This window comes from Mustela putorius, unplaced genomic scaffold (assembly GCF_011764305.1).
Source record: "Mustela putorius furo isolate JIRA1106 unplaced genomic scaffold, ASM1176430v1.1 tig00000083_pilon_pilon_pilon, whole genome shotgun sequence".
Classification (NCBI taxonomy): Eukaryota; Metazoa; Chordata; class Mammalia; order Carnivora; family Mustelidae; genus Mustela; species Mustela putorius.
Genome location: NW_025421273.1, coordinates 30,333,279 through 30,360,101, shown reverse-complemented (window position 1 = coordinate 30,360,101; position 26,823 = coordinate 30,333,279). Strand labels below are relative to the sequence as shown.

General features: G+C 44.8%; 1 protein-coding gene across 2 annotated transcripts in view; it reads left to right on the top strand.

Annotated features, from left to right (window-relative positions):
* Window positions 1-26,823, top strand: part of CCDC149 (coiled-coil domain containing 149) — a 97,872-nt gene that overhangs the window by 38,473 nt on the left and 32,576 nt on the right. For both annotated transcript variants that reach the window (XM_045076131.1, XM_045076127.1), the window contains exon 4: window positions 11,427-11,534. In XM_045076131.1, coding sequence (XP_044932066.1) covers window positions 11,427-11,534 — 108 coding nt within the window. The remainder of the gene's footprint in view (window positions 1-11,426; window positions 11,535-26,823) is intronic.

Below are 26,823 nucleotides of genomic sequence, written 5' to 3'. Positions count from 1 at the left end.
TCTATAGACACAAGAAGGCTTCTACTGTTGTCATGTTAAGGGGTGCTGGGTAGGCAGACATAACTGTCTGCTCCACACGCCTTCTTCACACGACCTTGGAATGACCAAGAGTAATGATGGCAGCCAACCTTTTGGAGTGCCCGCTCTAGCCATGTACAGACCCTGTGCTCGGCATTGTGCTATGGATGAGCTCATTTAGTTCTCACCCAGCCATGTGAGGTGGGTGCTCTCATTAGTGTCGCCATCTGACAGATGAGGAAATTGAAGCATATGGCGGTCAAGGAAATTACCGCAGGGAAATGACGTAATTCATTGGTGTTGGAGCCAGAGTATGAACCCCTGCCGTCCACTCAGAGCTCGTGCTCTTAGCCACATTGACTCAATACCTATTTATGGAGCATCTCATGGGGGTCTTGTGCTAATTTAGACAGTGGGGACACAGGTCTGAGAAAAGTCAGATCCAAATCCTTGAGCTTCTGGAACTTGCATTGTAGTTAGGGTGACCACACCTTTGTTTCCCCAGGAACATCTCCATTTTATCCTGGCATAATTTGTATTAGGGCTCCTTTTCACTCTCCAGAGCCTGTTGGTTTAGAAGATAAATAATATAATCACTTTAATTCTAGTAGAGATACTATGAACAAACAATAAACAAAATAATTAAAATAAATCAGATGTAATGGACATTGATGTTATGGAGAGAGAAATACAAATTCTCTCCCAAAGCAAGAAAGAGAATTCTGCCTTAGTGATGGAAGAGATGTCTTGATAAATAGTGGGGAGAAATAGTTCCAGGATTTGGACATATAATGAATTTTATCCATTCAAAATACGTTTTTAAAATTTTATTTACTTTTAGTTAATTTATAGAAACATGTGACTGGTTTTTCGGCAGTGAGTGTTAAGATGCCTTCTTTCTTAGCTCGGTGTGGAGACAAAAATGCACCAGTAAGTATTTCAGTCCTGGTTGCAACGAGACTTTGTATTTAGCCAGAGCAGACAGCTTTGACACACATGTGACAGGACTGGAAGGGAGAGACAAAATTATTTTCTTCACTTTTTCGTCTAGCAGGAACGGGGTAAAAGCATGCACTCTGACCTGGTGTCTCCTTTATTAATTTACATGTTTATCATGAAGGCAAGACAGTGGATAAAATATGTACCCCTCCAGCTGAAAAGCAGGTGCACTTACTTAGGCAGAAAGCACTGGAACAAGAGCCAGCTGTCATGTTAACAGATGGGACATGGAGGTCCAAAGATGCACATATTAGAAAAGGAGATGCCACATAGAGCCATTTCATTGCCCATCAGCCTTGTTTCTTGATTGGGAACGTGGAATTTCTGTGGTCTCTACTTCAGTCTGCCTCTTCGTGTCTGCACTCAGAGGAAGGGAGTGCTATGATCATTGTTATGGGCAGGATGTCTGTGTCTCCCAACATTCATATATTCAAACTATGCTCCCCCAGTGTGATGGTATTAGAAGGTCGGGCCTCTGAAAGGTATTAGAATGAGGAGAGGTCATTGAAGTGGAGCTGACACGAGCGGGATTGGTGCTCTTCCAGAAGTCATGAGAAAGCTCGCTTTCTCTGCTCTGTTCTCCGCCCCTGGAGACGGGGCCCAAGAAGTCACAGCCGAAGAGGTCCTCACTAGAGTCTGACCACACTGGCTCCCTGGTCACAGACTGTCAGCCTGGAGAACTCTGAATAATAGTCTTCTGGGGTTTATAAGCCCCCCAGACTATGGTATTTTGTCATAGCACCTTGAGCTGAACACAAATGTAGTTGAAGGTTCTTCCCAAATGTAGGTAGAAACAATACCGCATCTTTAGCCTCGGTAGTGCTTTGTGCTTTTCTGAGACCATATATGCATGCATGTATGTATGTGACCTCCCAACTGTCTCCCAATGTCACACTGGCAAGTTAGGTCTTACACAAAGTCGCAAGGCAGCGTTGCAGCTCACAGCAGGCCGAAAGAACCCAGGTTTGGCATCCGATCCTACCGATGTGAATTTCACCCTTTCACCTGCTGGTGGGTGATCTCTGGCAAGGTGCCTACCCTTTCTTAGGTTCACATTCCTCCTATGTGAATGTAACCATGAGACGCATTCATAAAGCTCCTCTGAGGAACTGGTATGATAGTGTTCATCACGCTCATTGCCTGGGGCTTGCTAAGTGCTCAATGAATGTTGCCTGGTTTCTGTTTTTCCCCTGACTTGCCCAAGGTCACACAGCCAGTTCATGGAGCAGAACTAAAATCCAGATCTGCTAACTTGTAGCTCCTTGTTCTCGTTCAGGTTTTTTGTTCTATATTCGACTCTTAGACTGAGTGGGGAGGAAGCCTAGTCAACATTTAACTTAACCCATTTTGGAAGCCAGAGTTGAAGTGCTTTGATGTGCTTAGAAGTGGTGGAGAGCCAGAAACAGCTAGGAATCTGTACCTGGTAAAGCCAGTGTTCTTTCTCATGGCAACTAACGGTCTGGTCATAAATATCTTCTTGCCTCTTTTGTCTCCTCCTCAGAGGACAGACCAGAACTTTCATGATTATGGTTCTAGAAATATTGTTGTGGAGGCTTTCTTTTAGAACCTAGAATCTCTTTGAAAACAATTCAATTTCCAATGGCAAATCATGTGTTAAGGAAACTGTGAAGAAATCGTGACAACAGCAATGCACTAATAACTTCTCCTGGGATATTGAAATGAAAACGTCTTCTTGATACTCTAGGCAGAACTATACACAGAGCACTTCTTTCCACTGCAGAGAGAGATCACCACAAGATCTCAAACAACCCTGTCAGTATTTTTCTTTTATTAAACAAGCAGTTCCTCCAAAGGAGACAAAGGGAATTTGAATTATCTTGGGTTAATCTTCTTAGAAGATGGGATTCTTTGGGGTCATGGCAGCACATTCTCCCCATTCCAACTCCTCCTTGAATAAACAATCAAACGCATCTTTGTCTTCTCCCGTTTTGATTTCAAGCCGACATATCATGGGAGGTATTCCTCCAGGTTTAAGAGGGAGACTTTGCTTTCTTCCCTTAAAGAGTGACGGCTTATTTAGATGGTGTCATGCGCCAGAGTGAAAGCCCGGAGAAAACAGAGCATGGGTTGGCCCTTTGTGGAATGGGAAGGAGCCTTGTACTTTTCAGTACAAAAGTCTTTTTGGTTACTCTTATTTTCGTCCCCCGGGGACTGCAAATCAGAGCAGCTCTGTGTCTCTTGGATTTGATGCTCACAACCTAAAACTTCCTTCAAAGATCTCAAGCGCTTTGAGATGTTTCTTTTCATGACTCTTTGAACAGTGCAACTTTCCTGTTGCACCAGGGAAATTGGGAAGAAAACCAGGCCCAGCTTGCCGGAGCCCTCCCGAATGAAGTGACTGTAATTTCATTCTGAGTACTAGAGGGAGAGTCTTGCTATCAGCTCTGTGGATCTTTGCAGGGAGTTTGGGAGGAAGGTGAGAGTGCCCCCCACCCCCACCCCCAATTTATAGATAGGGATGTTTAGGCTCGAGAAATCTAGAGAAATTGATAGTAGGCCAATGCAGAATCATAATGGCCAAGATGAAGCAAACATTCATGTCCACAGCAACCTTCCAAACCTTTGGGTGTGTGTTTGCCTATGGGCCTGGAAATGCATTCATTCACAAGCACGTGTGTTGAGGTTATGAGGTGGGAGGAGTCTGCCAAGGGCTCCTTGCACAGCCAAAACATATGTATGGCAGGAGCTCTGGGTGGTTGTTTCTGTGTAAATAGGAAAACTGTCACTGTAGCAGAGGTCATCACTTTGGCAGTCACTATGAATAGGGAGCCCTTGCTCAGCAAAGCAAGTCTCCGTCTATTACTATTAACACAGGACTCACTATAGACCAAAGCAGCAGAGTCAAAATTGCAATTAAATTTGCTATCAATCATACTGCTCAAGCATACTTGATGTTTCATCAGACACTTTTTAAAACATATCCTTGTTTAATCTAGTACTCTGCCCTCTCAAAAGTTTGGCTTTAAGGAGTCTACAGCATCAAACTTCTTTTAAAAAAGACTTTATTTATTTATTTATTTATTTATTTCAGAGAGAGAGAGAGAGAGAGAGAGCACATGTGTATGATACCCTGAGTGCGAGAGAGAGAGAGAGAGAGAGTACAAGCGGTGGGAAGGGGCAGAGGAAGAGGGAGAAGCAGACTCCCTGCTCTAGATCCCAGGACTCTGGGATCAAGCCTGAGCTAAAGGCAGATGCTTAACCACATGAGCCACTCAGGTGCCCCAACACAACATCAAACTTTTTAACACCTCATGCAGCAGCTTGGTTTCTGAGTCTGGTCTCTGTTTCTTTCCCCCTCACCCTCTCTTTTCCTTACTGTTCTCGAGGAAGTGCATAGGTCATGGTTTTACCTGTCTCTCTGGCTCTTACTTAACTTTTTTCCCTCCCACTTTTGATAAGTACTTTTATGTCAGCAATTTGATAAGTACTTTTATGTCACCAGGACTTTATGGTGTACATCATTTTTACATTGTGATGGAGACTAAGTTTTCCATGGCTAGGTTCCTGCAGTGATATGTGTCTAATAAATTACAGAGATTCAGGATGACATGGGGGATTGCCCCTGGAATATTGCACCTGATGCCTAGTCACTAGTCTGAATTATTTAAGGACTCAGGTGGAAATAGGTGGCCCACCCCTTTTTCTGCTCTTGCCAGTGTCTGGGCTAGTGCAAGGATGGATGATTAATCTTAAACTTTTCATTACTTTCTTTTATTTTGTGTGGGTTTTTTTTTTTTCACTCTATACTCTTAGGTTCAGTACATGGGGGCCTGCGAATTTAACTAACAAAAGACAGAAGGGAGAGTATATAATTTTATGGCTATTTTATATGTATGGGAGTTCACAGAAGAAGTGAAACTCAAAGAAGTGGTTGGCTCAGGGGCTTATATACCATTTTAATAAAAGAAAGGGCATTTGGGCTTCAGGGGATGATCAGCTATGGGAAAGTGACTAGAAAATGTATAGGAAGTTAATGGGAGCTAAGGGTTATTTTAGTAAGTCTTGTATAATGCAGATCTTGGGGTGCCCCGAGTGGCTCTCTGGTTATGGGCTGCTTGCTTCTTTCTGGTACGAAAGAGGTTGGGACAGCTTCACAAAGGGAAATTTATGCCCTGCTTTTAGGTAGAAATGGGGAGAAGGGAAGGGAACTCTTTGTATCTGTTGATTCGCAGTTGCCTTCAACTCAAAATATCCTCATGGCAAAGTGGAATATTTTGGAGTGGCATACTCTGATCCCCTTCATATCCATCTTTACTTTTCCTACTTCAGGGAGAAAAATGGTATATAGTGGATCCTTTTCTCCCCATCTGAAGGATTCAGGGTGTTTTTTTTTTTTTATAACTAGTGTCCTGAAATCCCTTCCTTGTGAGCCAGTGTTGATTACTTGATCATTGGAAACAAGGGTCCTTACCTGTGATTGTCATTGCCAAATGTGATTATATCATTGATTTTTTAAAATCTCCCTGCCATCAATTCTTATAAGTTTAAACAGTGTGTTGCATCTAGAGTGTAAACTGTTCTGACATATTTTATGGCACTTATAGGGGAATCAAAACCCAGTGGTTGAGGCAAGAGCTGGAGCCTAGGATGCAGTGGGACTGGAAGAAAGCTGGATGAACGGCTCCCTTGGCCCATGTGGCTCTCTGTCTTTGTGAGAATGTCTGCCCCCCAGAAGATGAAAGGTTGGGGTGAGATCACACTGCTCTAACACCTTCCAGATCTTTGCCCCCACAATAACCATCAGGATTTGTGGTCTTCATCTCTATGCAGAGAGAATTACCGTGAGAGTCCTGGTGCCCACACCACGGGCTGGCCTTGGCAGTGCATCTCTGTAGACATCACTGGGTAACTGGGAGTTGACTTGTTCCTCAACGAAGGGGTGTCTGAATCCTTTTGGCCTCGAATGTCCCAGAGACGTTCCCATCCAATCCCGCTAGTCTCTCTTCCCGATCACGATGTTCATGAACTTGCAGCTAGAAAGAGTCACTACAGTGTACAGGTCCTACAACAGATGCTACTGTATTCATTCCCCTGTTATCAGAGCTAAAATGTCAACCTTTCCTGTGGGCCCTGGCTAGATCTGAATATTTAAAAGAGCTTTTAAACCTTTTTATGATTTGCTATTTATGCTAGCTCCTGCCTCAGAGATCTAGAGGAAACGATCTCTCAGTTTGGTTTTCCTTCCTTTCAAAAGCCTTCCCAGGGTTAGGCGGTCTGCCACTTTTTCTTTGACATTTCCTTTACATAGTGTGGCTATTGCCAACTGATGGTCACAGAGTCCTTCTCAATAACACAGAGACAAAACGCCCTGCGTAGCTGATAAATTATAAGCAGACCCACGTGTTAACTTGATGGATTGCTAGAGTGAGCCTGTGTGAGTCATGGGTGTTATTTTTGGTCAAAAGAATCGTGTGAACTTTTCTCCTCTATTTCGAGTGCTTTGAAATGGACTACTTTTCTTTCTTTTCTTTTCTTTTCTTTTTTTTTTCCTCTTTAAGGTATATGTCAAGGAATTAGGTACCCTATCAGAGCAGTCATTTTCCAGTTCCCGAAGTTATTGTTTTGGAGTTGAGGAGGTGGAAGGACTGAAAAGACTGAATAGAAATGAAATGTGTGTTGACAAGTCACCCAACCTGGGAAATGTGAAATTACAGCTGAGCGCTTTGAAGCGGGGTGCCTCCCCCACCGTACCCAACAGCGGGGTCGGTTTCAAAGCGCGAGTAGATTTACTCAAACCCAGCATGGAGGCTCTGCGCTCCTAATGGACCACCATTCTGTGGCTACTATGGAAATGCCTGGCTTTATTTTGGTAGAATTCTGTTCAGCCGGCTGCAGAGTAAATAATGGTCAGCAGTCACATCACTGGCCCCACAAATCCTTCTTTCCAGAAGCAGCCTTGTCCTCTGCTTCCCATAGCACTGGAAACCTGTGATGTGAATACCAGGTGCCTACCCTGTGCTAATAGCTAAATAACCTGGCAGCTCTCCAAGCTCAAGGCTTTTCAAAGTGAGGACCCAGGACCATGCCGGGAGCCAGGCAGCTCGCTTCTGGCCCGTGATAAACACAGAAATTGAGGAAGTGTTCAGAAACTTCTGTGGCGATTTGACAGCATGATTTTATGTCTGTTGACTCTACCAAACACTTGGGGGTTTTACCCTGATGCTATTTAAATTCATTTTTAAAGATGTTATTTATTTACTGAGAAAGAAAAAAAAAAAAAACAGAGGAGAGTAAGAGGGAGAAGCAGACTCCTCACTGAGCAGGGAGCCCAATATGGACTCGATTCCAGGACCCTGAGATCATAACCCGAGCCAAAGGCAGATGCTAAACTGACTAAGCCACCCAGGCACCCAAATTTATTTTTCTAGTGATTGATTTTTATTGTATTTTACAAAAGTTCTGCTCTGTGCCTGGTTGGAGATAGAGGACTAGCCCTTCTCCATGGTTGGATCGGGTTGTACTGGTTTAGCTACAACCTGAGGTTGGTGACGGAACATCAGTGCCTTCCCACTACCTGTAGAGCTCAAGCCACTGTTGATTCAAAGAAGAAAGACTGGGGCACCTGGGCAGTTCAGTCAGTTAAGTGTCTGCCTGTGGCTCAGGTCATGATCCCAGGGTTCTGGGATCCAGCTTGCCTTTGGCTATTACACTCAGCAGGAAGCCTGCTTCTCCCTCTCTCTCTCTTCCCCTGATCCTGCTCTCTCTCTCTGTCACTCTTTCTCTCAAATAAATAAACGCAATCTTAAAAAAAAAGAAAGAAAGAAAAGGTTAAGGACATTGCAGATATGGGGGGGGCATGGGCATGTCTTTTATTAAGTTTCCACGGGTACTCTTTTTCAAATTTAATTTTAATGCCAGTACAGTTTACATGCAATGTTATACTAGTTTCTGGTGGATAACAGAAATTCCACAACTCTATATACATTACTCAGTGCTTGTCCTGATACGTGTCCTCTTGATCCCCTTCGCTGTCACTCTTACAAGCATTTGTTCCTGAGTGTCCCTTCTGCTGGTTAGGAAGAGGCAGGCGCCGTGAAGGTGAATTTTGCTGTGTCTCCTGCAGAGGGGGTGCTGAGATGCTCCTCCGTGGGACCAGTCCCTCCAGTCTGTGAGGGAGGGATTATGCTAGCTGAGCTCATGTCTGGGAAATGTTCTGCGGTTCCGTGGAAGGAAAGCAGAGGCAGCGCACTTGTGCTACCATGTGCTAAGGGACGAGAGCGGCAGATAGAGGGGAGAAACCAGGAATGGGAAGTCAAGAGCTAAATCATCACGGCACTCTGGTCCCTGGGGTTGGCCTGTCCTTGTGGCCTTGAACTGTTCTCCAATGGGAAATCGGGAATCAGAATCCTGTGATGTGTTAGGAGTGAGGGAAGCAGGGTGCCTTTTCCCTTATCGGGAACTTTCCCCACTCCCATCCACAAGGCTCATGCTAGCTCTCACTGCTTTTTTAAATCTTTTTTTAAATGTGGTCCTTTCCTTGGGCACACTTTGTTCCCTTTGCCCACTTTGTTTTTCTCATCATTCAAGCACTAGGTCATTCTGTATTTTATGGCAACATAATGTAACTAATGTAATATCATCTATTCAGATGGGAGTGTACAAGGGCAAGGCATTCTGTCTGTCCTGCTCAGTGCTGTATATCCAGAGTCTAAAACACATGGTAGGTGCTCAATAAATATTTGTTGTCTAAGCAAATGGTTGAATAAGGAGCAGTAAAAGAGCAGGGTCACAAAGGAGCTAATTGTGTCCGAGGAGATATTCGGCAGTGTCTACCCAGCCGTTCACTGAGTGGTTGAGTTGGGGCTACTGGAAGGACACAGTCAGGAGGAGCTAACCCTTCAACCAGCACCTACCGTATACCAAGCACTGTGGGAGTTGTCCTGTGTTCGTTATTCAATTTAGGTATCACATGGTCACATGAGATATGGGTGGTCAACTGCATTTTCAGATGGGGAGACTCAAGAGGTTGAGTACTTCACCCACGGTCACCCAGCCCTATAAGTGGCAGAACTGGGAGCCAGCTTAATTGATCTGATTTCTAAAAACTTCCAGAAATAGTCATTTGGTCACAGTGTCTCTTGTTTTTTGCTTTTTTAAGTATAAGATGGGAATTAATTTTCTGCATCCTTCACCACATTTTATCTGATAAGAATGGAAAACTGAGAAAATCAGAATACAGCTATTCTAAAATATGAACCTCGCACATACAAGGTTGAAAATTAGATCGCCTTGTTGAGGAATACAGGACTTGGTTAAATCGAGCCGGTGGGGATGAGTCAGGTTTCCACGCAAGACTCTGTGCCCAGCACTGGCTTCAGTGTTGGTACATACTGTTAATATTCCATATTCTTCCCTAGGCTGAGACCACAATCTCCAGACTCAACATATTGTCCCTTGTTTAGAAAATATTTATGGAGCATCTACTAGGTGCTTGGGGTAGATCATAGAGAAAACAAAATTCCTTGCCCTTCATGGAACTTCTATTTTTGTAGAGAGAGAGAGGTAGGAAATAAGTGGTAAGCAGTAGGCCACGAAATAAATCACATGATATCTTAAAAGATGGCATGGGCTACAAAGGAAAAAAAATAGCATAGGGGAAGGGGCTTAGAAGATCAGGGTGGAGGCGAGTAGGTTGCTGTGTTAGATTGAGTGTTAGATCGAGTTGGTGTTAGATTGGGTGGTCCAGTTAGGCCCTGTTGAGACTGTGGCTTCTGCACAAAATCTTGAAGAGGTGAAAGGGAGAGGGAAGCCAAGAGGTGTTCTGGTGGGAGAGCAGTCCCATGAGAGAGTATAGAGCAACTGCACCAGGATGGGAGCATGCCTGGTATGCTTGGACAACAGCAAGGAAGTAAACTTGGCAGGTGCCCAGCCAGAGTAGGGAAGAACCTGAAGGTAGGGACAACCTGAGTCCCTAGTAGATGGGACATGGGAGATGACAGAGTGCAGAGTCAGGGATGAGCCAAACCAAGGATTAACGTTTTTATCTTTCCGCCTTCATTCCTTTTTTAGAAGCTGACATTGAGTATTCCCAAAAGTATTAGCATTATTTTTTTTTAATATCGGCTCCACACCCAATGTGGGGTTTGAACTCATGACCCTGAGATCAAGAGTCGAAAGTACCGACCGAGCCAGCCAGGAGCACCCCCAAAAGTATTAGCATTAAGGTGCTTGGAGATTTGGCCACTACACTTACAGTAGTCCCCTAATGCCTCTGCATTTGGGTTTCTTCAGCTGTAATATGAAGAGACTCTTCACAATAATCTTAAAAATCCCCCTTCCAGCTATTTCTGAATGATTCCCCACAGGCCATATTCTCATTGCTTGCTTGCTTCTGTCCCTCCTTCCTTCCTTCATTTATTCATCATGAGTTTTTAAAACATTTGCTGAAACACAAGCCCTTCCTGAAGCAACAAACATGGATGCCAGGGAAAGGGGGAACAGCATCTCTGCCTTTCCATCACTTGCAATCTTCTCGCTGAGGTTAGAGGAGAGGGCAACAAGGCAAGAACCAGAGCAAGCAGCAGATAGCAAAAAGGGGAACAGTGCAGCACAAAAAGCAGTCACGTGACCACCATTTCCAAGCTCAGGGTACCTGCGGAAGGGGTGGGGGCATGATTAAGAGGTGCTCCCATGCTCTGGGAAAGGGGGCAGTGATGATGTGAGGTGGAGCTGGCTCAAGGTGGGGAGGCTGGTGCATAGAGAGTGGGCCATATGGGCCAGAGGGATCTGGGTCTGAGCAGGAGGCACAGCCTATGGATGGGATGATGTCATGAACCCAGGTCAGGCAGGTGAACGGTCCTGGTACCACGGGACCAGAAGAAGGGAATAAGGAGGTGAGCAACCCAGCTGGGACTGTTGGATTACCTCCAGACCCTGATTTCTGAAGTGATTGCTCATTCCTCGTCCCCTCCCTGGCAAACTCATCTCGTGATCAAAATTCTGGGCATTGAGGCAGCAAAGAAAAGCTCACTAAACCAGTTCTATCTGAAGGGGAAGAAAACTATCTAAACAAGGAAATGAAGCTTTCTCCTGTATTGTTGGCTCAAGTTTATAATTGAACTCTACATCCATTTGCAAGATTTTTAGCGCAGAGCCCTTAACATTTTTTCTCTAAAAAGTCGAATATGACTGACCCCTCTGTTCCTTGTCCTTGTGCCCTTCTGGAAACAAAGGAGATCCCTGTGCTGAGGTTCACAGCCAGTGCTGTTTGCCCTCACCATGCAGTTGTCATGGTGTGATGTGTACACTTGCGATCATGGATGCATTTATCTAATGGGCTTTGCATGGCTCCACTTGGCCGGGGCGCCGGCCTCAGCAAGCCAACAAAGCCCCACATTGATCCGCTCCCATGTTTCTGATTGTATTCCATAATATGTTGACATTTCCAGGCTAATCTTGCACAACTACTGCGAGATTCTCAGGACCGAAATAAACATCTGGGAGAAGAAATTAAAGAACTTCAGCAAAGGCTTGCAGAAGTCCAGGGCGACAATAAGGTACTGTGAATATTTAAAGGGAAAAGCTCCACCATGTAATTGTGTACTTAGAGGTTTATGGGGAACACATCAGAAAAACGTAATGCTGCATTTGCTGAGAAATTTGTTATAGATTTTTACATTTGCAGTGAAAAGTCACAGTTTAGCATTTCTTATCTTTATGACATCCCTTTTGTGTGCGCGCGCACGCGTATGTGTGTGCTTCTGGGTTGCTCCAAAATATTGCCACAACCCACTGTGGAAGTTTCATTATATTCAGCTTGGTGGTGAATAACATTGCGGTTGAGGGCAAAATAAAACCCAAAATGCTATGCTTTCCCCCTTCTCTACAAATAATGGATTTGTGGCTCAGATGATTTGGAATTATTCGCATTCAGTTTTGAATTTTAAGTAGTCATCCTACTAATTATGTTCACATAACCAATTTATTTTATTGCTAAATTTGGCAATTTGTATGGAACATTGCTCAAAATCCACTGCGTGGTATTAATCAAACTCCCCTGTTGGCAACGTTAATTATAAAATATGAACTCATAAACTCCAAACTAAATGTGTGCTCTCTCTCTCTCCCAGCTGAATCTGTGAACAAAAGTACAATTGAGAAAAGGAAGAAAAACTATCAAAGTTTTAATTCTGTATGCCCCCCCAACCAGAAAAAATTTCTATGTTGCCACAAGAGATCCATTTCCAACTCCTCGCCAGAGGCAGCTTTCCTCACAGAGATGGCCACTGGAGTTCAGCTCAAATAAACTCCATGGCAGGGAGGAGGTCCTTTCTTGGGAAATGTCTTTTAAATGTTACCAAATTTTCTTGACAAATGATGGTGATGTTCACTGTTTCTGGGAGTTCTTGGTTCGTGGAAGGCGCCATTTTGAAAGATGCTGGCTCTTTAAAAAATGCACGCAAGAGTCTGTGTTATGCAGAGAAGTCTTCTATGATCAAAGATCAGAGAGGATTTTCTGCTGCTAGTTTGAGAGGCTCAGTCTGAGGACCAACTGGGAGGTCTTCCTGCTTAGCCTCTTCTCCACTTAATCAGCCTTTACATTTTTTTTTTAACCCCTTGGATTTACATATATTTGGAAAAAATTAGGCTTGACTATTTCAGGTCATGAAGTAGGCGGTGGGAGAGAATGCCTGAGAAGGGTTTTAATTAACACTGGACAAGCTAATCAGGGCTCTGGTGTGGTTTTATGCACCATTACAAGGATTTAAGTTCTGTAACCTAGGTGTTTGGTTCATAATTAAAGGCCAGACCTTCATAGTCGTTCCTCAAGGTTTTCTAGAGAATGAAATGAGATGCATGTAGTAGTTTCCCTTAAACCCGTAAAAATACTACAGGAATTTTGGAGACATAATAAATCCACAAAATATTAGAACATTTTGAAAAGATGTGATTTTTGGATTCATGGTTCTTGATTGACTGATTTTATTTCCTTATCTCTTTTTTTCCCCCTTAAATGAGCTATCCACCTCCCCAACTTTCCAAAATATACTTCTGCCTCATCTTTTGGTCACTTTTAATTTTGGCACCTTTTAGACATGGGAATCGACATTTGCAACTGGTATTTCAAGGAAAGAAAGGGAGGGCGTGTGTGTATATGAGCATGTGTGTATGCATGTGTGAGTGTGTGCAGGACTGAGTGTGTGTGTGTGTGTGTGTGTATGCACGTGTCACACTAAGCACAGGTCTGGGACTCCTTGGGTGTTGGCACAGTCTGAACTTCTTGATTTGTTTGCGCTCTGGGTCTTTATTCCAGTAGCTGGACACATTTATCAAACTTTGTTTTCTTGCCCAAGGTTTAGAATTTAGTGACTCATATTCATGGTCTGTGAAGTAATTCGCCCGCCAAAAGGTACAGGGAAGATGCTATAATGTTCAGCAGGCCGCATATCTCAGTATCCAGCCTCCCCTCCTCAAAAAAAGACCAACTGCCATGAGCCCCAGAGAATCCATTTATTCTCATTTGCATCTATAGTTATAGGGCTGATTTATTTTCAGATCCCTGTGAGTCATAGCCACCCTCCCCCCCACCCCCACCCCCGGTTGTCAACATTAGGGCCAGATGACTCATTCCATAATGACACCAGGCATCTTGGGAAACGCAGAGGCCCCTGTTCCTTGGTATGTGGTGAAGAATGGGTTAATCCTTCATTTGTTCTTTTGTTGTTGTTGTTTAATTCGTTAAGTCACTTGCTGTTCCAACCTTTCTGTCACCTTCCAAATCCAGTTCAACCTCCTTGCTGTTCTGGGTAGGCCCTCCAGTATCTGGCCCCTTAACTGATTTCTCCAGCCATGTCTATTGCCACTAGTCACCTCGTGCTTCAGTGCAACAGCACTAATTTCAGCCCCTTTGCTGAACTTTATTGTCCTATGCCTCAGGGCCTTTGCACCTGCTACTGGTGCTGTTTGGGGCACTCTTTCCCTTTACCTCCTTCTCCAACTCTGGTTCATCTTTCCAGTCTTAGGTCAAATGTAGCCTTCTTCAACTCTTAGGGGCAGGTCCTGTGCATGCCCACAGTGCTCTGTTCTTTCCCTTCTGCTTATGCACGTGTATGGCACACTCGCCCCAAGAGTAAGCTCTTTGCAGGCAGAATTCCTGACTGGGCTTTATTGCTGGGAATTAGCACTCTTAGTTCCTGGTACATGCACATTACTTAGTAAATCTTAATTGAAGAAATGAAATGGAATAAATGAGTGAATGAATAAACGGAGAGAATGAAGGGAAGGAAAAGAAGAGCCAAAGGTTCAAGAAAGAGGAAGAGGAGAACAAAAAGAACAAAGAATATAAGAAAATAAGCAGACTGAGAAAATAAGTTGTGGTTGTCACCGGTAACTCCATTCACAGGCCAAGAAGTAGTTTTAAAATTTGGAGAAATGAGCTAGAAAAGCAATCTTTCATCTAAGAAAAAATAAAACCAAAGCAAACCCCAGGTGTGAGACCTTGGGAAGCCCTTGTGGAGAGAGCAGAGTGTCTGAGGCTGAGCCTTGGTGGACTCAGGGTGAAAGTCCTGCCCATAGGCTGCCTCAAGCCTGTGAAATTCAAGAACACTTAGTATCTGATGTTATTGGACTGCGCCTCCCCCAACCCATACCATTCCAAACAGAAGGGCCGATGGCATCATTTTATGAGCGACTGTTAAAGCAGAAGATTTTTATCTCCAAGTTGCCATTTTAACTGATGACCCTTATCCATATTTTGGGAAGCCCAGATTCTAGATGTTAAGTACATTTAAGAAACAAGGTGATAGGAAATTACTTGCCTTGGATATTTTAAGGTAGACTAATTTTTCCATTTGTTCAGCTAGAGCCTTGTAACCCTACGTGCCATAAAGCATTTTCAAACAGCCTCTTGAAAGATTTGTTGCCACCCTGGCTTACAAGCAGCTTAGCCCTCCCATGGGGTTGGGGGGTGGGGGGTTCTGGGATAGGGTTGGGGGGGTCCCATGATCAAACACCACCTGCCATCTCTCTGAACTGTGCCCAAGAATTTCTCGGAGCTCCTGGGTGGACACAAGCTAGAAGAGAGGCATGAGGAGGGAAACTTATCAGACACCCTCCGTTTCCTTGATAATTATGGTTCTGAAAGGTTAATGAGGAAATAGGAGGCATGTGGGGGAAGGGAGGACTCATATCTCCACAAATCACGTTGAGAGAAGCTTTTCATGGGTGGTAGATTGCCCTGGGCTCTCAGGGTGTCAGTCTGTGCAGAATAAGGACCAATTATGTGGAAAGACCCAGACAATGCTGGGACCTCAAGTCTGAAAAAGAGCCCAGTAGAAGAAATGCAGCTTTCCTTCCTACCCTAGAGGACTGCCTGCTCCTTTTCTGGGCATTAAAAGAGTGGATTTAGGGCAGGAAGACCAGGAGGAAGAAGGGGTTTTCTGAGAATTGAAGGATTAGTAAGAGTCACCAACAAACCCAGCAGAGCACATTTGGGTCAGATAGCCAGAGGTGAGCTGGTAGACCAGCTCTTAGAAAGAAGAAGGCTGGCTGATAGTGCTTTATTGATTTATAACAAATCATGAGGCCACCAGCATGAAAGCACTGAGCAGTGAGTTGGGAAGATTGGCACTCCCGGAGAGACCAGCTCCAGCCTTGCCAATGTCAAGTGGTGTAGAGAAATATAGTCTAAGAAGTCCAACTTCGGAAATTGTTCGACCCAGATTTATAGCTCTGCCAGTGGTTGTTTTATGGCCTTGAGCAAGTCAGTTTTCTCTCCAGGCCTTAGCTTCCTCATCTGGAAAATGGGAGCAATCATATCTCACATTGAATTGTTGACAGGTTTTATCATTTATTCATCCACACATATATGGGGACTTGCTACATACTGCTTAATGTTCTCGGAGATGTGGATATACCAAGATATAAGAAAGACAATGTACCCATTCTCACAGAACTTATATTCTAGTTGGGGAGAGATACAGTAAGAAAATAAAATATACAAGATCATGAGATAGAGGTTAGTGCTGGGAAGAAAAGAAAGTAGGACAAGGAGAATTAATGATTGGGCGTGTGTGTGCAGTACTCAGTGTTTGTAAAGGGTGTAGCATAGTGCCTGGAACCCAGGAACTGTTCCACTAAGGGTAAATGTTGCTGGTATCTTAGCATGACCTGGGGCCAGATTGGCTTAGAATTCTCTTGTGCAAGTGTTCTACTAGGAAGCTCAGGTCTTCCTTCCTATTGATCAAGTATTTCCAGTGAACTGGGTACATGCCTCACAGTAGAGACAGAAATTGTGGTGAGATGCCTCGCCTCTGGATTCCCCCAAACTCAGCACTCCTTATAACCACCCCAGACTTTGCCAGCACCAAGCATGCTTCCTTTGGTGCAGAGCTCCTGGAAGCTTCCTTGCATTTTGTGTGCCCCTTGTAAAATAGGCACCTAACAGAGCATGCCAGGAACAGGAACACGTGTTTCCAGTGAGACAGCCAGAACTCGGTTTTCTTGTCCACTTGCTTTTGTTTTTTCTTCATGTGACAGCTTATGGCACTTTATTGCAGAAGAACAATAACGCAATGCAAGGTATTCAAAAGCAAGGATGTTCGGGTGGACAGCATCTCCTAGCAGTGTCCCGCATCCGAATTTCCTGGGCCCCTACTGGCCAATTGAAATGTAGCTCTTTGTAATATTGCATAAAAACAGGGTTTTGCCCTTAATAATGAGCTTTATGTTACACCAGCTGATGGCCTTTAAGCTCCTCTGTTTTATGTGGCGTTGGCACCATAAAACGATAGGGCCCTTCTGTGAACATACCTCTATTGACGTGGGACTTTTGGATGGATTCAGAGAGCAAACCAATTAAGTCAAAGCCACGAGCCAATAAAGACAGACCAAGGAGTATGCAGGTGACTAATTAAAGTATATTTTGTTTTTTTAAAAAAAGAAAAGAGTGCTCAGCCGTGGCTGTTTGTAATGGTCCGGAATGAGTTATCAGAAAGCTCTTTGTAAACCGTTCATCTTTATGCTTCAGAGGAACAGAGACATGTCCCAGTCTGTAGGAAACCCAAATGAAGAGAGCACTCTAATGAAAAGCTCTTACCTTGGGGCATTATAGAAATTAATTACAAAGAATTGAAATGAATGATAAGGGCCCTTCGCTGGCTCCAGCCCCTCATATCTTGCTCTAACTGGGATCTTTTTTTTTTTTTTTAAAGATTTTATTTATTTATTTGACAGAGAGAAATCACAAGTAGGCAGAGAGGCAGGCAGAGAGAGAGGAGGAAGCAGGCTCCCTGCTGAGCAGAGAGTCCGATGCAGGACTCGATCCCAGGACCCTGAGATCATGACCTGAGCTGAAGGCAGCGGCTTAACCACTGAGCCACCCAGGCGCCCTCTAACTGGGATCTTGACTATGAACTATAGACAATGCTCAGATCGTTCAGCAACAGTCAGAGAAGATCAGTATTCCCTAAGGTTTTACTGTCAGATGAATTAGACACATTAGGTCTCAGAGACCGTACTGGAGCCCACCTCAGGGGAGTGCATAGCTCAGGTGGTCCATGAGACCAGGCATTGTAACTTACTTCTTATTTTTTAGTTTTTTTCAAGTATTGTTTACTCTCTTTTTTTAATTTAAAATCAATGTCATTAACATACATTGTATTACTAGTTTCAAGCATAGAGTTTAGTGAGTCCTAGAGAACTGGTTCTGAGAGATAGTGGCCCAAGATTCCTTCTACAGCACGTCACATCCAGATCATGCTCAAGAGCAAGGACATTGAAGCACCCTATGACTGCTCAGTGGGGCTCTATAAAGACTGTGGCTCTGAGGCTGACGTGTACTGAACTGGCTGACGGTAATTCGGGGGCTTCCTAACTGTGTGCTCGTGGGCCACTGCTTGAATTTTCTTTGTTACAGTTGTTCTCCTCTTTGGCACAGTGGAGATAACAGTAGTACTTGCCTTATAGTGCACGGCTCAGTGGAAATCATCTCAACAGAGCTGTACTGAGGCCCCAACTATATGCTCTACAGAGGGGGAAATAAAGGGAGTCCCTGCTTTCATGGGGCTTCCATTCTAGTAGGGATAGATGAACAGTAATCAACTAAACAGATATATTCTATTTCATAGATTCTGAGATGAAGGCCTTCACATTTGAACATCTCTGACATATAATCAGTGGTATTGTGTTGTTACAATGGACAATTTTTATTCCTTTTAGACGTACATAAAGATGGGTCTTAAAGTTGATGGAGTTTTTTTGTTTAAGAATTTATTTATTTTAGAGAGAGCTAGAGAGCATGAGCAGGGGGAGGAGCAGAGGGAGAGGGAGAGAGAGAATCCCAAGCAGACTCTGTACTAAGCTCAGGGCCCAAGGTGGGGCTCAATCCCGTGACCCCAAGATCATGACCTGAGCCAAAATCAAGAGTCAGACACTCAACAGACTGAGCCAGTCAGGCACCCCTGGAGTTTTATATTTGATGAGATACAGTATGACATGTCAGAGGATATTTGATGCTAAGTGAAAACATGACTTAGAGTACTATGGGGTGCAACCAGGGCAGAAGGGGAACACTATTTATATTAGGTGGTCAGGGAAGGCATATCTGCTCACAGGCCCTTTGCTGAGAAGCTTGAAGAGTGGGAGGTGGGAGGTGGTCAGGTAACCAAGGGATAAGGTGCACAGCCCTGAGACTGGGACAAGCTTGGGACGATAAAGGCATGGCAGGGAGGCCAGTGTACCTTTTATGAGAATTAAATATGAAAAGTTATGTTGCATAAAGCACTTGACACAGAACACACTCCCCTGGGTGAATGCTGTGCGGTCGCTGTCGTAGTTGTGGAGAGAGGTGATGGAACATGAATTCCACAACCCTGTATTGCCAGGGTGGACCTCCCAGCCCTGCCATTTGCCAGGTTTATGGTGCGGGCAGGTTGCTTTACCTCATCAGAGAATGGAGATACAATAGTACGTCACAGGGTACCTTGTTGGCCTTCTCTGGATTCATGTCTGTAAGCACTGAAGCCAGGGCTTGGGGTGTGGGAAGAGCCACCTGTGTTCCCTGTAAGCAATAAGAGATGGCAACCTTCAGAGAGGGGGCACTGTGACTCACTGAACTCAGTGTGGACTCAGGGCAAGAGCCTTGGCTTCAGTGCCTGCTTCAGTCTCTCTGTGGGGTGGGAGGGTCTTTCCTGTAGAGGACATGACAGTGTCTGCTTCCTGGAATCATGGGAAGCATCAAATGAGAGCCCTCCTATGTTTAAAAAGTATTTAAGGGCCCCTCCAGTTAGCTAGACACCACTGTGGGTACCAGATGTTCCAGAGCACTTGATAAGGGAGCTTCCAGCTATGGTGGAGCTGTTGGTGGGGATGGCATGAGAGGTGAATGAGATCATTTCTGGTAGGTATGATGAAGACAGTAGAGTTGGGTGGTCTGAGCGGGAGCCACTTCAGGGTGAATGGCTCTCATGATGGTATCCAGAGAAGACTTCACAGGAGAGGTGATATTGGATCTGAGACCTGAAGACAGAAAGGAAGTGGGTTCTGGATAGACCAAGAGAATGTGCAAAGATCCAGGAGCAGGCACAAGTATGTTTGAGGCATTGAAAGGAAGCCAGACAGGCTAGAGAACAGAAAAAAGGCAAGTGGCTGCAGATGGAGTCAGGAGGCTTGTGGGGAGCAGCTCATGTCCTCATGTTGTGCCTCATCAACCCAACTAAAAACTCTGGCATTTCCAATGCAGTGAAAAGCCACTGAAGATATGATGTGTCAGAAAAGCTTCTAGCACATTGTTTGACTCAAGTTGGGTGCTGGTTAACCAGGAGACATTGATATACACACTAATGAGAGTATGTGATGATCTCCAGAGCCTTGGGAGGAAGACAATGAAAACAACTGTGGTTTTTTTGTTTGTTTGTTTGTTTTGGTTGTTTTAGTGACAAATTCTTTTGTTTAAAGCTAGAACTGGATTGACCTATAGATCCAGGAATTTGGACTCTGGTGACACAATAGAGTTGCAAACTGGAGCCTTTTTAAGCAATTATGTCCAATTTTATCAAGGGTATTTCAAAAAGGTCAGAGGGCAGTTGGAGAGCATATGGAGAAAACCAACAGGAAAAGTCAAGATAGGCAGGGCCTTGCTTATTAAGACGGCAGGCATGGCACTATGCCTGCTGAATGTCTAGTAAATGCCTTTTGATGCTAACCTCCCCCTAGGTGAGCTATTAGCAGCAGAACACAGAACTGGGGGGAAGGGAGGGCTAGCATCCACTTCCTATTAGTAATCCTTTCATCTGATCTTCCCCATAACCTGACAAATAGAGTCTCTGCCTAAGAACAGTAACCATACCAACTGTAACTGGGGATTGCACTTCTAAAGCTCTTTGGAGACTTACATCAATAGTCATCATTGCATTGTAGCTGCACTTTATGAGGATAGAGATACTCTCCTCCGAGAGCTGGCATTGTGCAGTGCACAGGATGGGCAGCCATACAGAGCTATCTTGTCTACAAAATAGCTTTTATCCTTATTACAAACTGAAGGTATCCCCCTGAAATTCTTATGTTGAAACCTAACCCCCACTGGGGTGGTATCCAGAGGTGGGGCCTTAGAGAGGTGAACAGCTCAGCCTTCATGAATGGGATTAATGCCCTCATGGAAGAGACCCCAGAGAGAGCTCTTAGGCCTCTCTGCCAAGTGCAGATACAGCAAGAGGATGGTTTCTGTGAAGGATGAAGCAGGCACTCAGCAGAGACGAAATCCGCCAGTGGCTTGAGCATGAGTTTCCTTGCCCTCAGAACTATGAGAAATGCATTCTTGTTGATCAGAAGCCACCCAGTCTATTATGTCCTGTTATAGCAGCCCAAACAGACCAAAGCAGGAGTTGGTCCTAAGAAGTGAGATGCTGCTAGAACAAGTAACAAATGTGGAAGTGGATTTGGAACTGGATAATGGGTAGGGCTGGGAGAGTTTGAAGTGTGTGCTAGATAAAGCCTACATCAAGGGCAATTTTGGCAAGGGCTCGGGAAGAACAGAGAAGAATGCCTACGTCTTCTTGGAGAATATTAAAGTAATCCTGAAGAGGATGTTGGTAGAGATATGGACAGTGAAGGCCATGGATGGGGTCTCATAAATAACTAGGAACATGTTGGAAACTAGTGGGGGGGGGCTTCCTTGTTATGTGATAGTCAAGAACTCAAGAACTTGGCTGAATTGTGTTTGAGTCCATTGTTTTATGGAGGGTAGAACTTGTGAACAATGATATTTGGTATTCAGCTGAGGAGATCTCTACGGAGAGTATTGGAGACATGGCTTGGTTTCTTCTGATTGCTTATAGAATACAATAGAGAAATGACTTGAAGATGGAGTTTTAAGCAAAACCCAGAATGAAAGATTTGGAAATCCTCAGCCTATCTGTATTGTAGAACAAATGGGACCACCAAGGGATGGCCAGGTGACCATTTGATAAAGAGATAAGTGCTGGCCAGCCAGCTCAGACACGACCCAGGGGTTTTTCTTAAAAACAATGAAAGAATGAATATGAAGACAAATCAGAGGCCACCCAATCATCTTGGTGTGCATGAGCCTGGGGTCCCAGCAGCCTGGTTCCAAAGGATGGGGTCACCCAGACCTGCACGGCCAGCAGAGAGCCCTATGAGGTTGTATTACCAAGTCAAGGGGGTGAGGTTGTCATCCCTGGTGGGTCCAAAGGCAGAACAACAAGCCAGAGAGAATGATTCTGGAGCCTAAAGGTTTAACATTGTTCTGTTCAGTTTTGGACTTACCTAGGACCCATCACCGCTTTCTTCATCTTTTTTTTTTTTAATTAATTTATTTATTTTCAGAAAAAACAGTATTCATTATTTTTTCACCACACCCAGTGCTCCATGCAATCCGTGCCCTCTATCATACCCACCATCTGGTACCCCGACCTCATACCCCCCTGCCACTTCAAACCCCTCAGATTGTTTTTCAGAGTCCATAGTCTCTCGTGATTCACCTCCCCTTCCAATTTACCCCAACTCCCTTCTCCTCTCTAACACCCCTTGTCCTCCATGATATTTGTTATGCTCCACAAATAAGTGAACCCATATGATAATTGACTCTCTCTGCTTGACTTATTTCACTCCACATAATCTCTTCCAGTCCCGTCCATGTTGCTACAAAAGTTGGGTATTCATCCTTTCTGATGGAGGCATAATACTCCATAGTGTGTATGGACCACATCTTCCTTACCCATTCGTCCGTTGAAGGGCATCTTGGTTCTTTCCATAGTTTGGCGACCGTGGCCATTGCTGCTATAAACATTGGGGTACAGATGGCTCTTCTTTTCATGACATCTGTATCTTTGGGGTAAATACCCAGGAGTGCAATTGCAGGGTCATAGGGAAGCTCTATTTTTAATTTCTTGAGGAATCTCCACACTGTTCTCCAAAGAGGCTGCACCAACTTGCATTCCCACCAACAGTGTAAGAGGTCACCCCTTTCTTCTTATCTGTTTATCCTTCTTGGAATGGGAATGTCCTCTGCCTGTCCTGCCTTTGTATTGTGGGAGAACACAGCTCGTCCAGTTTCACAGGCTCATGGCCAGAGGGGTTTGCAGCAGGATCAATCATGACTGGAATCTCACCCATATCTGATTTAGGTGCTATTTCAATGAGGCTTTGGACTTCAGAGTCAATGCTGGTATGAGTTAAGACTTCTGGGGCTGTCGAGATGGAATGAGTATATTATGTATGTGAGAAGAACATGAATTTCAGGGGGCCAGGGGCGGAGTGTTAGAGACTGAATATTTGTGTCCCCCCACAAATTTGTATGTTGGGATCCTAACCTCCCATGGGATGCTAGCAGGAAGTGGGGCTTTTGTGCAGTGATTGGGTCAATAGGAGGCACTCTCATAAATGAGACAGGTGTCCTTACAAAAGAGGCCTCCACCTCTCAGTCACGTCCTCCACCACATGAGGACACAGCAAGAAGGCGGCCATCTCTGAAGCAGGAAGCAGACACCACGTCTGCCAGCACCTCGATTTTAGCACTTCTAGCCTCTAGAATGGTGAGAAATAAACGCTTGTTGTTTAGAAGCCACTGAATCTGTGGCAATCTGCTTCAGCAGCCTGGACGGATTAACACAGTCCCCATTTTCAGAAAAACAATGACACCCAGGGCCCAGTGAGGTTAGATGACTTGCCAAGGTGGCACAATGAGGATAAGCAGCACTGGGATCTGAACACAGGTAACACCTGCGAATACAGCCGTTCCTGCCCCTGCCTACCTGTCACCATCGACAGGGGCAGACGGGTCCAGGCAAGTGAAGACCAGATGAGGAGAGGATGTGGAGAGCTGAGGGGTGAAGGCTGAGAAGAGGTCTTGGAAAGGAATGAGTCATTCCGACGGGGGTCCCCCAAGGAGGACCAGAGTTTGAACAGGGCCTCCACAGAGAAGTTGGACTCCATCCACGGGATGGGGGAGGGGAACCCAAGAGCCATTTTGCCACATGGTTTTGTGGCCGTATTCCTCAGCCACCTCCCAGCTGCAGCTGCTCCTCAGCCATAAGCTGACAACTCACACCCATAATTCATTCATAAACGTTTATTTCCATCTAAATCAGCAAATGAATACATCTATTGGTGGCGTGCATGAGCCTTATGGGGCAATGATCTGCTTCTCTGGCTGGCACAGGGAGGTTGGCCACGGAGGTTTGATGGCCCCGTTTGGGGGAATTAAGTGGCCTGAGCAGTTGCTTCATGACCATTTCCAAGGTGGGACGATAGCCTCATTGCCTGCAGTGTATGGATAAGGTTGGCTCCAGTCTGCTGCTTTCAGCTTGGAAGAAAGACTGGACCTCCCCGGGGGGGGGGGGGCGTAGGTATGGGGACACTCACATGGAGGAAGACGGTGATGGCAGTCATAACAAGAATCGTAATAGCAGCTGACAGTGCACACATTCTGTGTTCCAGGGGCTGTGCTAAGTATTGCAGAAAAATCCCACCGTCTCTTAGGATTATATCCTAAAGTCAGCACGTGTCTAGCCCTGGTTCCCCTGATGGTCCCTTAAATTGTCCATAAAGTTCAGGGCATGTGGCATTTAGGTTCCCGAACCGGGCAGTAGGGATAAATATGAACAACGTGCTTGTGTCTGAATATATTAGCAGCCACCCTCCCACACCCCTCTGTCTGGGACCCTGAAAGCAGGGGTGCATAGCGGCACAACTGAAAACATTGTCCTCACTCATCCTCTCTTCTCCATCGCTCTCTTCCTGCCAAGCACGATCTTTGAACTCCTGACTTAAATGCTCACTTAAACCACCTGCACTCATTCTCACTCATTCTCAGTTCATGCTTATAGCACCTGCTTGCCCCCTTCAACCCCCCCCCCACACACACCTGCAGAAGCTATACTGTTACTGCTTCAGTGGAAGATACAGCAGCTTGGGGAAGGTCAGGCCTGTGTATAGTTGTACAGGTAGCAGACTGTGGACCCAGACCCCAGACCCCAACCAAGACAGATTCCAGGGCCTGCAGGGGCTGCTGCCCTGGAAGTCAGGAGAACTCTTCCCGCTGCATCCCTACCGCAACCCCCTCCTTGGGCCCCTTCAGCTGGTTGCACTTGAGTTTCAGACCAACTAATGATCCAGCTATTACGAGTGTGGGCCTCACTTTTAAAAATAAATGTTTCAACCAGTCCAGCCCTGCAATTTAATAGGCAATATTGTATGCATATTAAACACCAAATGATTGTTAACATATTTATTGAAGCATAACAGGCATCGGGCATATAAAAGATGACTCTCTTATATGGCTGTCAGACCTCAATAAACATGTTTAATAATTAATTGGCGTTAAGCAAACATAATTGTGTGATTCTAAATTAGGTGTTCAGTGAAGCATTCTGTGCATGGAAAACCACAGCAGTGTTTTATTACTTCAAGATCAGGCTGTCAATCTGGCTTTTCACATATCAGGAGAAGTGCCCCCCGTTCCACGCTGTGTCAAAGGCCTCCTGTAGCCTCACGCCAAAAAAGGCATGAGCCCTCTCGTTCCTAGACCCTTTGATCTGAGAAACATTTCTCATTTGGTTAGCTGTCTGTCTATCTGCATATCCACTTGGGTTCCAAAAGTTCTGAGCCAAGAAATTGTCTGATGCAGAAGATGGTTTCACATCCCAGCAGTTGGTTGAATTAACCAGTTCTGCTATAAACGCCATCCCCCCCCGTACAGGTGATTCACATCATTCGTGATAGCTCTGCTCTCTAAATTCTCTGCAAACAGCAAATTAACAAATACCGAAGATTGCTCCTAGGGGAAATGTAAGACTAGGTTCCTCTGAGCCTCTGGTCAGAATTTTTTTTTTAATCAGTTCACATAGAACTTTGAACTCAAGGCCCATAGTGCTGTAAGTCACATTTGACACGTATTCTCCGTCTCACAACTTCACAACCTAGAACACAAGACATCACTTCAGCACTGTGCATTTTAAACAGCAGAACACCAACAAAAAGCAAAAAGGCATGAACAAACAGGACAATGACCAGACCATGAAAGGAGCACCTGTTTGCAGTACGAGGACTGAAACAAGAAGGTAGACCATTGCTTTGTTCTACCTCAGGTGGAAACACTCCTGTCGGAGGAATCATGTTCTTTGCAACTCTGTTGATAGCAGCACATGTCTGGCCATGATGCAAAAATGCCACGAATGTTGATTTTGAGATTGCAAATAGATGTGCAGGTAGGTAAATTCACACCTGCAGGACCCTTGAGTTATGAGGATCAGCTGTAATCAGGTTCCATGGAGCACAGCTGTCTACATCCCTAAGTATCCTATGTCCTCTGCTGGCCTTTTGTACAAGCTGCCCAGAGAATTGTCTGCTCAGTATCAGTGCTGCTTTAGCACATAGTAGGTGCACAATAAATATTGGTCACATTCAGTCAAGTGGTTTTCAGTAAAGGACCCAAAGTAGTTGTCGTTTGAAAGTAGATGTTCGTTGCTTCTGTTTACACCATTGTTTTCCTTGGTGACTGCTGGTATTTATTGTCTCTATCTAGTTAATATTCAACTTTGGCTTTTAATTTTCTTTCACCTGCCCCTAAATCCTTTAGAGACTTGAGGATCCATTTTCTTTGCTGGCCACGAACACCTTAAGATTCATGCTAGGTGAGGAAAAGCATGCCCCAAGCGGACTTCACTGGCTGGGTCATAAAAATCTGTCTCCAGGTTTTTCGTCTACGAAGCCCATCCACACACACCCTACAGGGAGGTGGGGAATCAAGCTTACAACCTTTTCAGAAGAAGCATCAGGAAGCAGGGCCATAACTTGAAAAAGTCAGTCTCATGGCCATGATGTTGGCACTGAGCTAGACACTTAAGGACAGTTCTGGCCCCATCAGATCTTCCGGGGATCACTGTTTCCATTATGACCCTACCCGAAGGTTTGGAATTGCACATGGAGCTAGGCGCCAGAGTCTGGAGCAACTCTAGGTCTGCAGGGATCCTTTGGAAAATTACATTTTAGAACCTGGAATTTTATCTGTAGGCATTTAAAAACCTATAAATGAAAGTCTGTTATGAAAGTCATGTGTGCTTATTTGACAAGTTAGAACATAGAGTACAGAACAGAGAACATACATATCTCACCATCACCAAAACACACACATTTAAAAATTTGGGTGTAGGTAGGGGCACCTAGATGGCTCAGTGGGTTAAAAGCCTCTGCCATGGCTCAGGTCATGATCCCAGAGTCTTGGGATCGAGCCCCGCATCGGGCTCTCTGCTCAGCAGGGAGCCTGCTTCCCCCTCTCTCTCTGCCTGTCTCTCTGCCTACTTGTGATCTCTGTCCGTCAAATAAATAAAC